The 14,949-nt window shown below is 37.6% G+C and overlaps 1 protein-coding gene across 1 annotated transcript in view; it reads left to right on the plus strand.

The window, feature by feature from the left end:
* The window catches only part of TM9SF2 (transmembrane 9 superfamily member 2), a gene marked incomplete at its 5' end in the record, with an annotated part of 28,900 nt that extends 17,586 nt beyond the window's left edge, over positions 1 to 11,314 (plus strand). The window contains 5 exons of the mRNA XM_010172655.1: positions 501 to 660; positions 1,264 to 1,415; positions 2,888 to 2,999; positions 3,381 to 3,552; positions 10,698 to 11,314. Of these exons, the coding sequence (XP_010170957.1) occupies positions 501 to 660; positions 1,264 to 1,415; positions 2,888 to 2,999; positions 3,381 to 3,552; positions 10,698 to 10,765 (664 nt within the window). The remainder of the gene's footprint in view (positions 1 to 500; positions 661 to 1,263; positions 1,416 to 2,887; positions 3,000 to 3,380; positions 3,553 to 10,697) is intronic.
* Between the last annotated feature and the right edge of the window lie 3,635 nt (positions 11,315 to 14,949).

Here is a 14,949-nt window from a genome sequence, read left to right on the forward strand (position 1 = left end):
GTGACACGTGCTGCAGCAGTCTGTACCTTTGTTGTGAGTGATGTGGGGCTTCTCAAATGAGAGACTGTGGTACCCCTGTGTTTTTTTCAGAAGGAATTTACTGATTCTAAAGGACCTAAATAAAGGAATTAAATGACTGTCAATAATAGGAAAGGTGGTTCAGATAAGAGGGGGTTTATTTATTTTATCTTTTGATATTCTTTGTATAGATTTTTACAATGGGATGTTTGTGTAACTTTTTGGTTTTATGTGCAGAGTCTTAATATTTAAGTAGTGGCTTTAGCACAGATAGTGGCATTAGAAGCATTGGATGTTGCAGGCATTTCTACATTAACTGTACTATTGCTGAAAGTAACTAGGACTGTTAGGGAATGAAAGATTGCTAGAGGCTACATTTTTCTAATGCAGACTTTTAACTGATTTGTGGGATTTTTTTAAATACTAACTGATATTTATTCTTTCCTGAATATTTTAGTATCTTTTCTGGTATTTTTTTTCAGAATTGTCTTTGCTGATTTCTTCATTATGAATCTCATTCTGTGGGTGAAAGGATCCTCAGCTGCAATCCCTTTTGGCACTTTGGTTGCTATCCTAGCTATGTGGTTTGGAATTTCAGTCCCACTAACCTTTGTTGGTGCATATTTTGGCTTCAAAGAGAAGGTAGGGCTCTGAATACAGTTTTGAAATATGCCTGTCTTCTACAGTTGAGCCATTGAATCCCTAACCACACAAGAACTGGCTGGATTGAAACATCTATGGCCCTGTGATTGTAAAATCATGTTTCACTTTGTCATGATTTTGAAACCAAGTATGTGCTTATAATGTCACAGTGAACTTTTTCTGTCCCTTCATTAGAATCAGAATTTAAGAATTTAGTGGTGCTCTTGGAGGTCTTGCTTGCCTTTTGTACTTTGGTAAATATCTCAGCAGCTTCATTTTTGAAGTAGTACTTCGGAAGAACTTCAGTTTGTACTTCACTAGTTTGAGATAATGCCAGACAACTAAGAAGTTTGGTTTTTTAATTAAGAACTGAACAAATTTATTTCCTTTTGTTCTGACTGGCTTACTGAGCAGTAGCTGGAATATCTAAAGCATATGCCTATTTCCCAGTGATGAGTATCAAGTCTGTACTTTTCTTGGTTTGGTAACTTGTGACGGCTTATGGACGAAAATAAAGTTATGTTTATCAAATCTTCAGATGCTAATACTAGGGAAAATCAATCTTATTTATGAGGTAACAATTTATCTTAATTTCTTTCAAAGCCTATTGAACATCCAGTTCGTACCAACCAGATTCCTCGCCAAATTCCAGAACAGTCCTTCTTCACAAAGCCATTGCCTGGTATCATCATGGGTGGTATCTTGCCCTTTGGCTGTATTTTTATTCAACTCTTTTTCATTCTGAATAGCATTTGGTGAGTATCACTTCGTTGTTGTTGTTGTTGTTGTTCTAGTTATGCTGGTCTGATAATAAACACACAGTGAGTCTGAACATCCCAAAGCAATTAATATAAGGAATAAGCAAAGTTTTGCAGACTTGTGTGGAATTTCCAGAATCTGCATGTTTATTCTTGTGCTTAGAACTTACAAAACTAGTTCTTCTTATTGACAACTGCAAAGTGTGAAATTAGAGTCCTGTTGCCTTGTTTTATCTTTCTGACTCTGAACAGCACAAACATGGTTTCATGCTGTGTGGTTAGGTGGACCTTAATCCATTGTGTATCTGTAATATGATTTATGAAACTAGTATGATCTAGCAGTTTCAGCTGTTAAATCAGAATCAGATCAAGATCTTGGGTTCCATGTTCTGCAAAACAAAGACTCCACCCCTTGTGAAACATCCACTCCACTCCTAAATCTTGTCAAAACCTAGTCAAGCAGGTATTTGGAAAATTAAACCAGTGCAATCTTCCATAACTTTCACAATGTAAATATGAAATGTTTAATATATTGTTGTTCAGTGGAAAAATATTAATCTGAAGGTGCCAAGTTTTTGTGTCCTCTGTTTATGTTGAGAATTCTTACAGAACAGTGCTCTAAATCCATTCTTAAATGCAGCTATATAGGATATTTTAGCCTTTGACATTAGTCTCAACAAAAGTAGAAACTGTGTAATAGAGCTACGCTGACGAACAGGTACACTCTGGCCTTCTGTAGTTGAAATTACTGAATTCCCAAATTATTTCTCATTATTTATCCTACAGAAGGGAAGTATGGAGGGAAGGTGCAACTTCCACTCCCTCTGTCAAATCTTCCATCCCTCAATAAGTTGATTTAGTTACTTCCCTTAGTTTTAGTTTGCTGTCTGTCAGATAAGTGAGCATATTTCCCTTGAATTTTTTTGAGTGTTTTGTGTTTGGCTAGCCCTCGGATTGGAGTCAGACTTGGTCTGGGGGTAGACTGAGAGTGGAGGAGCATCTGGTTGGATGCAGTGAGGAGATACAGAGACACCTGGAAAACTTAGCTGCCGTAGGAGGAAAGAAGTGGGTATTGTAACTAGGGAAGAGTACAGGTGATGCAAGTGTGAGGGAAGCTAAAGGAGACCTGAAGTGATAAATATTTCTGAAAACTGCCCATAACTGTTCTCTGTGAAATCTGATTGAAGCTCCTTTCAAGGGAAGTATAAATGAAGACTTTGAGCATTGCTCTATAAAGCAGTGGTTTTATTTACAGAACATGTTCAGACAGAGGAAAAAAGACTTTTTATGGATCAACCAATAGTGGTATAGACAAAGTTACCCCAGTGGTGTGGATTTTTTTTTTCTTTTTTTTTTTTTTTCTTTTTTTATTAGCTTAGCATCTGACTGGGTAACACTGTACATGAACTCAGAGAACTTCAACCAAAAATGAGACATTTGTTTTTATTTATTTATTTTTTTTATTTTAGGTCTCATCAGATGTACTACATGTTTGGTTTCCTGTTCTTGGTTTTTATAATTCTTCTAATTACATGTTCTGAGGCTACAGTTTTGCTGTGCTACTTCCATCTGTGTGCAGAGGTAAAAAGTACAGTTTTGATATAGATAACCACTTTTAGCTGCAAGTTGTTAGAAACAGAGCTGAGATATTCACATATGCTGTGATGTGTTGGACACTGTGAATGGATTGGATTGTTGGCCCTTGACATGCCTATCTTAGTCATTCTTCTGAGTGGCTTCAAAAATCCATCCTTTGCAGCAGATAAGCAAAAATAAACAGCCTTGATCTTAAATAATTTAATATTTTTAATGGAAGCATTTTAGAAAGCAAATAAATGTTTATCTTTTGAGGTAAATTTTGAAGAATTAAATGTATTCCATAAGACAATGTTGTTTTTAACCAACTTATTTATCTTCTATTATCTTAAGTGGTGTCTCTTACTGAATGTTTTATTGTTTCAGGATTATCATTGGTGGTGGCGATCATTCTTGACAAGCAGCTTTACAGCAGTTTATCTTTTTATCTATGCAGTTCATTACTTCTTTTCTAAACTGCAGATAACGGGAACTGCTAGCACCATTTTATACTTTGGTTACACAATGATCATGGTCTTGATTTTTTTCCTTTTCACAGGTAAGTACAATCTTCAAACTCAGATGTACGCAGGGGTTTCAGATTTTTTAAAGGAGAAACATAAGGTGAAATTTAAACTATTTGAAACATTAAATACAATTCAAGACTCTTAAGCAGTGTTACTTTTATGGTTTGTGACATCACACATCACAGTAAGATATTCTTTAAGTTTTTTCCTAACTTGAAATTACATTTATTTATCATATAATTAATTTTCCTTTATTGCATATTATATTAGCAGTGAGTTCAAACCATTATATTTTCAAAGTGCTATTCTTGTTCTCTTTGATATCACAGATGTTTAACTTGATTCTGGATTTCGTAGTTTGTTCTAGAAGCTCTATAGTTAGAGATATGGAGAATAAAAGATGTTTTCAGCTTTCACCGTTAGCAAGGGAAGCAGACTGCTGCTGGGGAAAAAAAAAAGAGAGTGCTGGCAATAGAGAGTTCCAGTGCTGCTTAGAGCTGGTCTTACCTGTTCATTGAGCACCACTTCTTAATGACAGGAGTGTACCTTAACTGCAGGAACCTATTTGCAATATAGCTCTCCATTTTTAGTAGTACAACTTTTCTGATGTTGCTCGTGCAGACTAAGTGTCTTCTACAGGATCACTCTGACGTTCATAATCGCTTGGCTCAAACTAGAGTTTCGAGGTTGATTTGATGTGAAATCTGTGCCAGATTTACCATGTGTTAAATGAAATTAGAAGCTCTTTGAAGGGTACTGGCCCTTAAAAATAGCCAGGAGCATTTTGTATTGGTGTTGATCATACTGCTGCTGTTGTGTATGTGGTTTTAACACATGAAATCAGATCTTTATCTATCACTGTGCTTAGCATCATTAAGTACTGCAGTGGTAGAACTGGAGAAAATGCTAATTCATGTATAATGGGTTGTTCCATAAAGCAACCTTTACATTAATTCCCAAGATTTTTAGTAGAGAATCTCTGTGGATGGCATGATGGTTCGGACTGTTGGTACACAACATCTGCTACCTGATTATTGAAACCTGCTGTAATTACTTTGTGTTGGCTTTATGAAATGCATCCCTTAACTCTCTTGATGCAGTTAAAAAGAGTCGCTAAAATAAGTAATGAAAGTAAGTCTTAGCATCAGACTTGAAGTTTGTCAGTTCAGCAGTGAGAAAGACCTCTTTCATCTTTATTGCCTCTAATACCGATTAAGTATGAGGGAAGAAAAGCACTGTTCATAATAAAACACTGAAGAAAATTACTGTGTGAGTTTGAACAAAGCAAGTACTCTGTAGAAATTATATTTAACAACATTAACTGGCACTTATTGCTAGATATTTATTGTTGTTTGTTATTTAGACCTATGTATCTACAAAAGAAAGTCAAAGTTTTAAAAAGAAGTGGGGGGAAAAAATAAGAATTTAATGACTTTAATTTTTAATTATTAGAAGGCTAACACAGAAGTTGGCATATTGCCAGTTAAAACCGTACTTAAATCCTGGCGAAACAGACAAGCTCCAGATGTCCTCTATAATACATATATATTTTTTTTAAAAAAACACCAAACCCAAACAAACTATAGTGTAAAATGTTTTAATTACTTTTAAACTGAAGCAATATGTTAATATGTGCCTGGGTTTTAGCATAGGTTAGTTGCTATTCTGCCAATTTCAATTTCACTTACAAGATGCAAATTGGTGGAATTAAAAATATCCCTTTCATATATAAAACGATAATTGAAATTGTCGTGGCAGCTGCTGAAATGGCATTAAAAGCTTCAGATGTGCTGATCCTGGTGTTCTTGATGTGGAGGCCAGCGAGGCCCCAAAAGTACAATAATAAACCTTGCTGCTGTTACTTTTACAGTGTCTTTTTTTTTAACAGAAACACGATAGTGGTGGCTGTGGTGTATTTGTAGTTCATGGAGAAAACTACTAGCTGCATGGTCACTTTTTTTTTTAAAGTTGAATGGAATAGCTAGTCACTAGAAAGGTAGAAGGTATATGGAGTGTCTAATAAATCCTTGCTAATGTAAAACACTGTGATAAATTGATTTCCCATATTTAGTTTGATAATTGATTTTTTTGGGCTGAAATGTAAGCTGTTATAGATAGATCACTCAAGCAAAGTTAAGTGTCAAATACTCCTTAATAGCACTTGATTTGGAAAATAATGTTTCAGTCCTTAACAAGTTTATGGAGGTGAGGGAGTTTGCTAATGCAGCTTTACATGTTGTGCACAATAATAGTGTTCTTGCTGTATGTACATGCCCCAGATGGGACCTTGATCTGTTCTACTCAAGTCAGCACTAGATATTTTGGTTTTCTCTGTTCCTGCATATTAGGTTTCAGCAACTGTGACAGAAATATAAAGGGCAGCGTTAATACCTCCTACGTGGTGATGTGTTGTGTTACTGTGGACGTTACAAAAGGCTCATAATGAATAAGGAAATAGGAACTGAATGCTTGTATGGCAACAACAACAATAGTATAATCTGACGATTAATATGCACACCCAAATGAGACAATTTTATTTTAAGGTACAAAGTGTGGCTAATCTCTCAAAATAAGAAGTGTGGTGGAATGGGGATAGCTGCATGATTACATGCATTCTATGCTGGGAGACGAAAAAATGCTGAACATAGTCAATGCATGTTGCTTTACAGTGACCTCTATTTTTGAACATCATTTTCACTTGTGAGTTAATGCCATTTTCAAAATTGAGTTTTGATCTTCTGGGTAGATTGTGTTTAGAATCAGAGATTCTGAAGCACCCACCACTGTGCTGTGATTGAAACCAGTATGATACAGAGAGCTTTTAAGGTACATAAGAAGTATCAGCCAAGTGCAGAGTGCTTTTCTATTTGCTTTCTTACAATCTGTTCGTGCTTTGAATTCTTTTTGCTTCATTAAACAATAAAGCTGGAAGAAACAAATTGAGCAGAACAGTCTGATAACGTATTTTGGCATTATTCTGTGCAATAAGCCTTGTTTTTCATTTTTAACTTAATTTTGAACTTAAACTAGTTTACTAATAACTTTCCCTTAGCCAGTTAGATCCTAGCTTGTGATCTTCTTTCTGTGGATAAGAAAACTTGCTGAGTTGTAGTATATATTGCAGACCAGAGTATTCAGCAGTATTCCACTATAGAAACTGGAGGACAAAAAGGTCAAAAAACACCTGAGGTGTCATGTCAATGTCTCCCTAGTAAGTATAAGAGGATGTACTGGACACTGTTTTACTTCTTGGCTAGAGAAAGTACTCAAGACATCTTCTCAACTGGGTTCTTGAATTTTAAATAGCTCCCACAAAAATGATCTTTTAGCTGCACCTCCCTCGGATGATCAGTGATGTACAGTGGCTGCAGTGCACTAGGATAGCATCAGTTTCCTGGGCCAGTAGGGCTTATTTAGAAGGGTAGAATCTTAAATACGAAGGTGACACACTTGGGGAAAAATAAAGGTCTACCCTGCAAAAGTAAATATTTAAATGTATGTTGTTCAGGTGCTTTTTAAATTTAATTTAAGCTGGTGAGTGTTTAGGATTAGTTAAAGTAAACATCAGCCATGAAACTAATTTGTAATATTAGATTAAAACAAACAAACAGATTTTCCAGGCTCATTGGAGGAGTTGTTGTCAGGCTTGGTATCTTTGTGTTGTGTCATTTGAAAGAGATGTGCGTAGGAAAGCTGTAAAAACCTTACAATGGAAAGCAGTTTAGAACAATCAGAAAATAATTTTAGAGGTCTCAACTCTTTCAACTTATTTATTTATTTGGGGGTTTGCTTGGGGGTTTTTGTTATTTTATTTGATTGGGGTTTTTTAAGTTCTTACTGTTAGAATTTTTTAACGGCTTTAAAAAAAAAACCCACCTTTGGGTAATCTGTTTTCTGTCACATTGTGTTTGCTGATGTCTGCCAGTGAATTACTGAGCTGAGGAGATATGCTCCTTGTTGATAGTGCTTCAAAACTTTGGTTTCAGTTTGAGTGTGTTTTGAAAGAAACAAATACAAGCAAGATCCTAGGGTGGTCTTATCTAAAACTTACCTGAATAGTCCTACTATTCTAATGAAGCACATTACCATAAGCAATCCTGTAGGTAAAGCATCTCTACAACTTAAAGCAGCTTATAAGTAATGTTTCCTTAACTTACATTCATTTCTTTCTGTTAATACTGATCTTGTAATATCAACACAATCTGTACTGACCTGAGTTTTTGGAAGTTCTTAGTCTGAGTGTTTGGCCCATGTTACTTAAAAAAAAAAAATAAATAAAAAAAATGAGGGCACTAAAAATTCCTAGTTGATTTGCTGAGATTAATTCTCACTTCTAAATCTGCAGTTGGATTCTTGAGGTAGATTTTCAACCTAGTTGTGATTCTGCCAGCACCTTTAAGCCATTCTGCTCTTTGAGTGTCAAGTCTGCTATTTAGGAGAGGTGCTTTTGACAGATGATGGTGTCCTTAGTTTGATGCTCTTTTTTGAGGTTTCTGGTCCATAGAGCTATCCATATCTGGAATTTGTAGGATGAAGTTGTTCATGGGAGGGAAGAAGAATTACAGTACTGGTAAACCCTAATTATCAATAGTTCCAGTACATTGGCAAAATTTCTGATAAAGTTTAAAAAAAGAGCAGGGGGTATTTGGTGTTTGATTTGCTAAACAGCCTTTTTTTTTAGGAGGGAAGTTGAAAATCAACGTTACTGAAACCTGTGAAAATCTGCTTATAGATGAAATGCTTGTTAACAGTGTGAATTCCTCAGATTGTGCTATGAATGAGGCCGTGTTTTATAGAAAGCTGGTGTATCAGAAATATTTAGAGTCAGAAGGATTGGAAGAAAATACTGTGGATTTAGAGTATGTTCCCATATGAAGTTATGGTATGCTCAGAAAACTGGTAAATCTCATTCTTGTGTTAGGTATATATTTTTGTTGTGATACTACAATTTTGTTCTAGAACAGCAGATAGATTTTTAAGGTATCTCATCTGTTAAACATTAAAGAAGCCATAAAAGGCTCAAAGTGGGCTATATTATAGAAACAACTAGAAAGCAGATGCCGAGAACCATTATTAGGAAAAAACCCATGAGAGTAAGGCTTAGAGTAACAATGCTGATATTGGAGTATTGGACACAGTAGGAAGGAGTGAGAATTGACCATAAACTGCAAAGACTTAGTGATGCCAAGGCTGCAAAGGAATTAAATTCCTTCTGTGGTTGGTGTCTGATCTCCTATCAACAGCAATAAATCTGCTGTCTCCTACTGTTTCAGAGGATGATAACTGCAAACTTGGAGGGAAAGGGTAATCTGTGGCGTATAATAGTAGGCTGTCAAAAAGCCTTTAACTGCAAATATACATGGTAGCACGAAGAACACAAGAATTGGCATATAGATAATAAGCATCCAGAGACAGGTTCCTCACTTATCAAATGCATAGATGTGTTCTGAAAGACAGAGATGTAATGAATGTGGGAGAGACAAGTGCTTAATAAAAAACCTCCTAGTTAGTAAACCAGTCACGATGAAACAGTGAAAAAAGTTGGAGCTGGTATTAAACATGAGCTGTACAAACAGAAAAGGATGAATGTAAAACTGGAGGAGCTGAGTGCATGATCACGCAAGTGCCTATAGCTGTAGCTGGTAAGGGCTGTCAAGGGGCTGGCATGTAGCTGTGTCTTTGAGAATGAATTCAGCTGAAACTGAGACCTTCCCCTTCTTTAGCTGCTAAGGCTTAACATCTGCGTGGCAGTTTACCCCTAGGTAAAAGCATGAGGAACAGTGCATTGCTTCTCTTAGAAGCTTAAGACTTAATTAATTGGGTGGGACTTAATGTCCCCTTGCATACTAAATTCTTAAAGTAATATAAAAACAAAAGTGATGGTCAATGTCTTTGCAGTTGCCCCATAGTAGTGACCGTGAGGTGAAAGCCACAGACTTGTTCCTCAGCCTAAAAAATAGAAAATTGGTAGAGACTAATTTTGTTCATTGTCAGGTTTAGATTAGATATTAGGAAGAAGTTCTTCACTGTGAGCGTGGTGAGACACTGGAACAGGTTGCCCAGAGAAGCTGTGGCTGCTCCTCCCTGGAAGTGTTTAAGGCCAGGTTGGATGTGGCTTTGAGCAACCTGGTCTAGTGGAAGGTGTCCCTGCTGATGGCAGGGGGGTTGGAACTGGATGAGCTTTAAGGTCCCTTCCAACCCAAACCATTCTGTGATTCTATGATCTTACTCTGCACTGTTGCTAACTCGAGCCACGAGACTTGACGTGTGGCGCAAAGTCATTCCAGAAGGTAGTTGTGGTTGGTTTGGTTTTTTTCTCTTACTGTTGGGTTGGATGACTAAAGAACTGGATTGGTAAATCAAGTAAGACCACAGGTCTGCTACCCAAGCACCCTAACAGCAGTACCCCTAGGAAGGGGTATAAGAACGGGGCAAGTATATACTGGTACTTTCTCACAGCCTCCCACTGGCTGTGGCTCACGGGGGTTTTTTAGCACTTGAGTCTGTAATTAATATCCCTTGGGTTTTTTCATTCATGAATTTGTTCAGTTGCCCAACCTGGTGTATGTTTTTATTATCTGTAGTGACCTCTGACAAGAAAATCAGCAGCTTGAATACACGTTACACAAAATTAGGTGTTCTCGTTTGTGTCACTGCTAGTTTCATTTGGTGCTTGCTCCAGCTGCTGTAGCACTCAGAGCATTGCTTTAGCAAAAGGAAGTAACAGGATTTACAGAGTAAGAAGTTCCCTGTTCTTGAGTATAAATGAAGCACAATGAACAGAAAACTGATCAGGGTGATTTTTCCCAAGGCCTTGTTTTGTGGCATAACTCGTAGGTGGCTGTGAACTATTGTAGACCCAGGTAGGTCTTGACTTTGTGCGCGTATAGGAGTCAGTTTCTTAAGTGGTGCTTGTGTGCCTGCTGGTGGTGATAGTGGCATCACCTTCAGCGCCTTAAATGTGCATCAAGCAACCTGGTCCTAAAAGTCATCTTTGGTCTAAGTCAATAACTCAGCCTAGGGATGAATGTGTGGTGTTAAATTTAACAAGTGCTGTTATTCTGGATAGTTAGCTGGATTACAGTGTTATATTCTGTCCTGCTGGGAAGTACTTGTTAGATTTTTCTCTCACAGCAAACTGGAAGATAAACTAACTGTTTTCACTTTCTCATTTTAGGGACTATTGGATTTTTTGCCTGCTTCTGGTTTGTAAGTAAGATTTACAGTGTTGTGAAAGTGGACTGAAAAGCTTCAAAGTGGCTTTTGAACATATCTCCCTTGCTGTTTGAGAGTTTTTACCATGTATTGAAAAACATCCTGTGTAATTATTCTGATTTGTAAAAGCTGAAGAGCAGACTGCAGCATAAAATACAGATTTTTATGGCAGGAAATGGCACCATTGGAAAAATGTTTACATCAGTATACTCATTGAACATGTTACTTCTAATCATTCTAAAAATTATATCCAAAATTTGATTTAGGACAAATAAAAATTCTGTGAAATAGTTTATTTGAAAAACTAGTGCATTTTACAGTCCTCCAGCTGAAATACCCTGTGATTTATTTTTTTGTTGTTACCTCTTTTGGTTACCATTTATATACCATGAAAGCATAGGACTGTCAAGTAAATCTATGTAAAATGTGAATTTTTTTAACTTAACTATGATTGTACATATTATCCTGCACCTTCTTTACAACTAGATATCTTCTTAAAAATGTACATGCATTTAGTGTAATGTAGACTTTATTAAAAATATCGACACTGGTTTTTGTTCAAATAAAACTGCGCAACTCTACCTGATTTGTTTCCTTTCTTGTTATTAGACCTTCAGTACTTGGACAAAGATCACATTAGTTTGACCAGTTGATAGCTCTTGACTTTTATATCGTTGATAAGCAGTTTGGCTGTGACTTTGGCTGCAAATTGCCTGTGTAAGCAGAAGGACTGGTAGGTCACTTGAATCCATGGCTGTAGGATGAGCAGGGGCTTCTGAAGCTGCTGCTGCCTCAGCTATACACTTAACTCTAACTTTCCCCAAAATATTTTTTACAGGACAAACCTTTATATCAAAGAGCAAAAATGTTTTCCTTCTTTTAGCCCTCTGAAACACTCACCTTATTGTTCTTCATCCTGTGAAGACTGTGCAGCTTGTGGCGTTCACCGAGTAGTGAAACTCAGAAGCCAGCGTCCAACGTTATTTTAGTAGCATATGGCTGTTCTTCTGACACAAGAGAAAGTAACCAGGCACAAATGCATCCATAATAAATAACTGCTTCTATCTGTGGTCAAAACAGTAACATCTGGCACTGTAACGTCACAGTGCTTATTTTTGCTTAGGTAGAAATTCATGACATATTTTAATAAAACACTGGGGAAGTTTAGCCATAAATCTAGCGGGCTTGGGAATGGGTAATTCTTAAAGGTGAAACCTTCCTCCTCTGCAGAGCTTGTGCTTAAATGCTAGATTACATGAGATGGAGTATATTAATAGCCTCTTCAGCTATAAGGTTGTGGGCATTCTTCTTTTGGGAATGTTGAGGCTCCCCAAAATCTTGAATTGCACTTGAAGCTGAGCAGAGAGTCACTGCAGGCACAGAATTCAAATGGCCGTGTTACTGACCCTGCTGGAGATGAATAAGAGGATGTTCACTCGGATTAATGGGTGAAATACTCCAAGCTTATTAACTGGCATATGGAAACATTCATTGCTGGAAGCTGCTTTTCAATGTCTAAGCCCACAATTTAACAAGACACAAAATGACTCTGTATCTTTTCATAGATAATTGTAGTTAATGTTTAATATCCTTTCCAAAATGTAATCTTTGGTATGAGGATTTCAAGTCTCACCTCTACCTGTAGTTGTCCTTCCAGGTTACTGAAGTGTGGGACAGATCACAGAATCGTAGGGGTTGGAAGGGACTTCAGGCGATCATCTAGTCCAACCCACCTGGCTAAGCTGGGATGAGGACCAGGCTCCATCTTTTGAACAGTGCCTGTGGCATAAAAATGAGGCTTTAGACAACTTAATAAAAAGAGACAAGCATTAGTGTACCAGGAGGAGCTGGCTGCGATGAAGATTATTTCAAGTGAGGTTCAGTGCTCTTGATGGCAACTCAGCCTCCCAGATATTTTCCTCTCCTCTCCTACCACCAAAATCTCAGTTTCCTTTCTGTTGCCTCCCAAAGGTGGGAAGCTGCGGAGCTGCCATTAGAGAAATCAGCTTGCAGTTATCTGCTGGCTCAGGAGCACCATTCACTCTATTAAAAGATTTCGTGCTCAAATTGAAATTGATGCTGCTCTGTTTAAAAAGGTTCTTCCTATTAAATCTTATATTTAAAGTTGGGGGAAGTTTTATTGGATACGTAAAAAAAAAGAATAAATTGTTGTCTGAAGCTGCTTTTGAATTTTACATCTTCAAAGGGAAATAAATTCATGAGAGAATTTGGAGCTACAATTGGCATAAACTCCCAGAAGAAAATTTCGCCAGATTAATAACTATGCATTTCACAAGAGACAAAGTAAAACGAGTTGTACAATTGTATTTATGGTGCTTTCTCTGCTTTTACTGTGAGTACTAGAGAGCTAAAAAGTCAAAATTGGGTTAAGCAAGTTTCTGAAGCTTGCCAGTAGTCTAGAGCCAAAGCCATAAAAGCAAACATCAGTCACTCTCATGCAGTTATCATCAGACAACTTGTTTTGGTTTTTTATAATAGGCCCCATTCATGAAAATCTGTCATAATTCAACAGTCTTTGTGGTGGAGATGAGATGTTGCTTGAATTTTAGTCGCATTTCTTCAAAATAGATGGATACTGCCATGGCAAAGGCAATCATTCTGCTGTTACAGTCTGTCACGTGCTGTGTCTTTCAGTATAATTACAGTGACTCTTAAAGATACTCGTTATTTACATGCTCCAGGGATGAGCTGGAGCAGGCAGTGTCCTGACAGACCAATATCTGAGTGGTGACATGTTTTAAAATAGTTTGTCCGTTGTTATTTTCCCATCTGAGGACGCCTGTGAGATGTGCTGCTGCTGCTGCTGCACTCCTGCCCGAGACAACAGCCCCTCTCATCTCTTGAAATCCTCTACATTTGTATTGGGCACAGGATGGACTGTAGTATGTGTAGTGACTCTCGGGACTCTTTGGAAGTTTTTAAACTATGGGTGAGGATCTTGACCTCTCTGTGTTGAATCAGCCATGGGTTTTGAAGATGAAGTGGTCACTATGGGGGCACAGATGTTTTCAGTACTTAGATTACTCATACCTGGTGTCACATGGAAATAAATGTTATTCACCTACTGTCATTAGAACAACAGGCTTGATAAAGCATTCCCTAGTCTGTTGCAGATACTCAAACCTTCCTACCCTCTTTAAAAAAGAAAAAAAATTGGGCTGTTGGCTTTTCTGAAGTGTTTGTATAGGCATCTACATCGCATTTTTGTGATGGACTCACAGCAGATGAAGTAAAGCGTCTCCCGTGTAAGACACCTCCTGAAATAACCACCCAAATCCAGCAGACTTTGTAGAATGTCATGTTTGTCATATTTTAAGTAAAACTTGACAAGTTACAACAAAACCTCAAAGGAAGGAGGGATTTCAGAGCTGATGTTTTACATTTCATTCCACTTGCTTGAACAGATAAAGCTTCATCATTCCTGAAGGTGAGTGCCAGAACAAGGCCGCGCTGATGTACAGCGAGCGTGGGAGTCAGGTGCAGTATGGATACGGGATTCCTGCCCATACCTGCATAAACCTCCTCGAGGACTATAAATGGTGCTGCTGTGGGGGAGCTGGGAGCACGGGGCATATTCATGATGAGTTCTGATGGAAGGTTGCTTGATGAACAGCAATAAACCTCTCTTCAGTGGCATGCTTCATGTTCCTTATACCAGTTGTGCTTTTGTATTGGATAACACGTTCCAAGTTCACATTTAAAATTTGTCTCAGAATTCTGTCTGTTATGCCAGTAGCTCGACTGTTTACACAGATCCATTGCAAAGGGACTGGGGGAGAGGAAATTTAAACCAAGCTTTGCCTGCAGTTAAGTGCTGTTCTTGACATCTCTTCTGGAACCTGTGGGTGAGATCTTTAACAACAATCACCACATGAAGATCCAGCTGTGAAAATCAGGCATAAAAGAAGGAATATTAGGTGTTTTGCATCATAAGAATTGAGGACAAGGCAAATGGCTGCTGAAATGGATGGAGAAATGTTAGGTCATGCTGGTCAGAAACTAAGGAAAGAATTAGATGTGTGATTTCCTGATGGAGATCTGTCCTCCATAGTCTTACACCATTCCCATGAGTTCAGTTCCATTCCCATGAGCTGTATCACCAAAACTAATAGAAATAAAGTAGAAAAGTTCAGCACAGGTGTCACTGTTTCTCTGACCAGCCTTCTGTTACTTTGCATCTTCACTTGCAAGCA

Source organism: Antrostomus carolinensis, unplaced genomic scaffold, assembly GCF_000700745.2.
Source record: "Antrostomus carolinensis isolate BGI_N321 unplaced genomic scaffold, ASM70074v2 scaffold17197, whole genome shotgun sequence".
In the NCBI taxonomy this organism is placed as follows: Eukaryota; Metazoa; Chordata; class Aves; order Caprimulgiformes; family Caprimulgidae; genus Antrostomus; species Antrostomus carolinensis.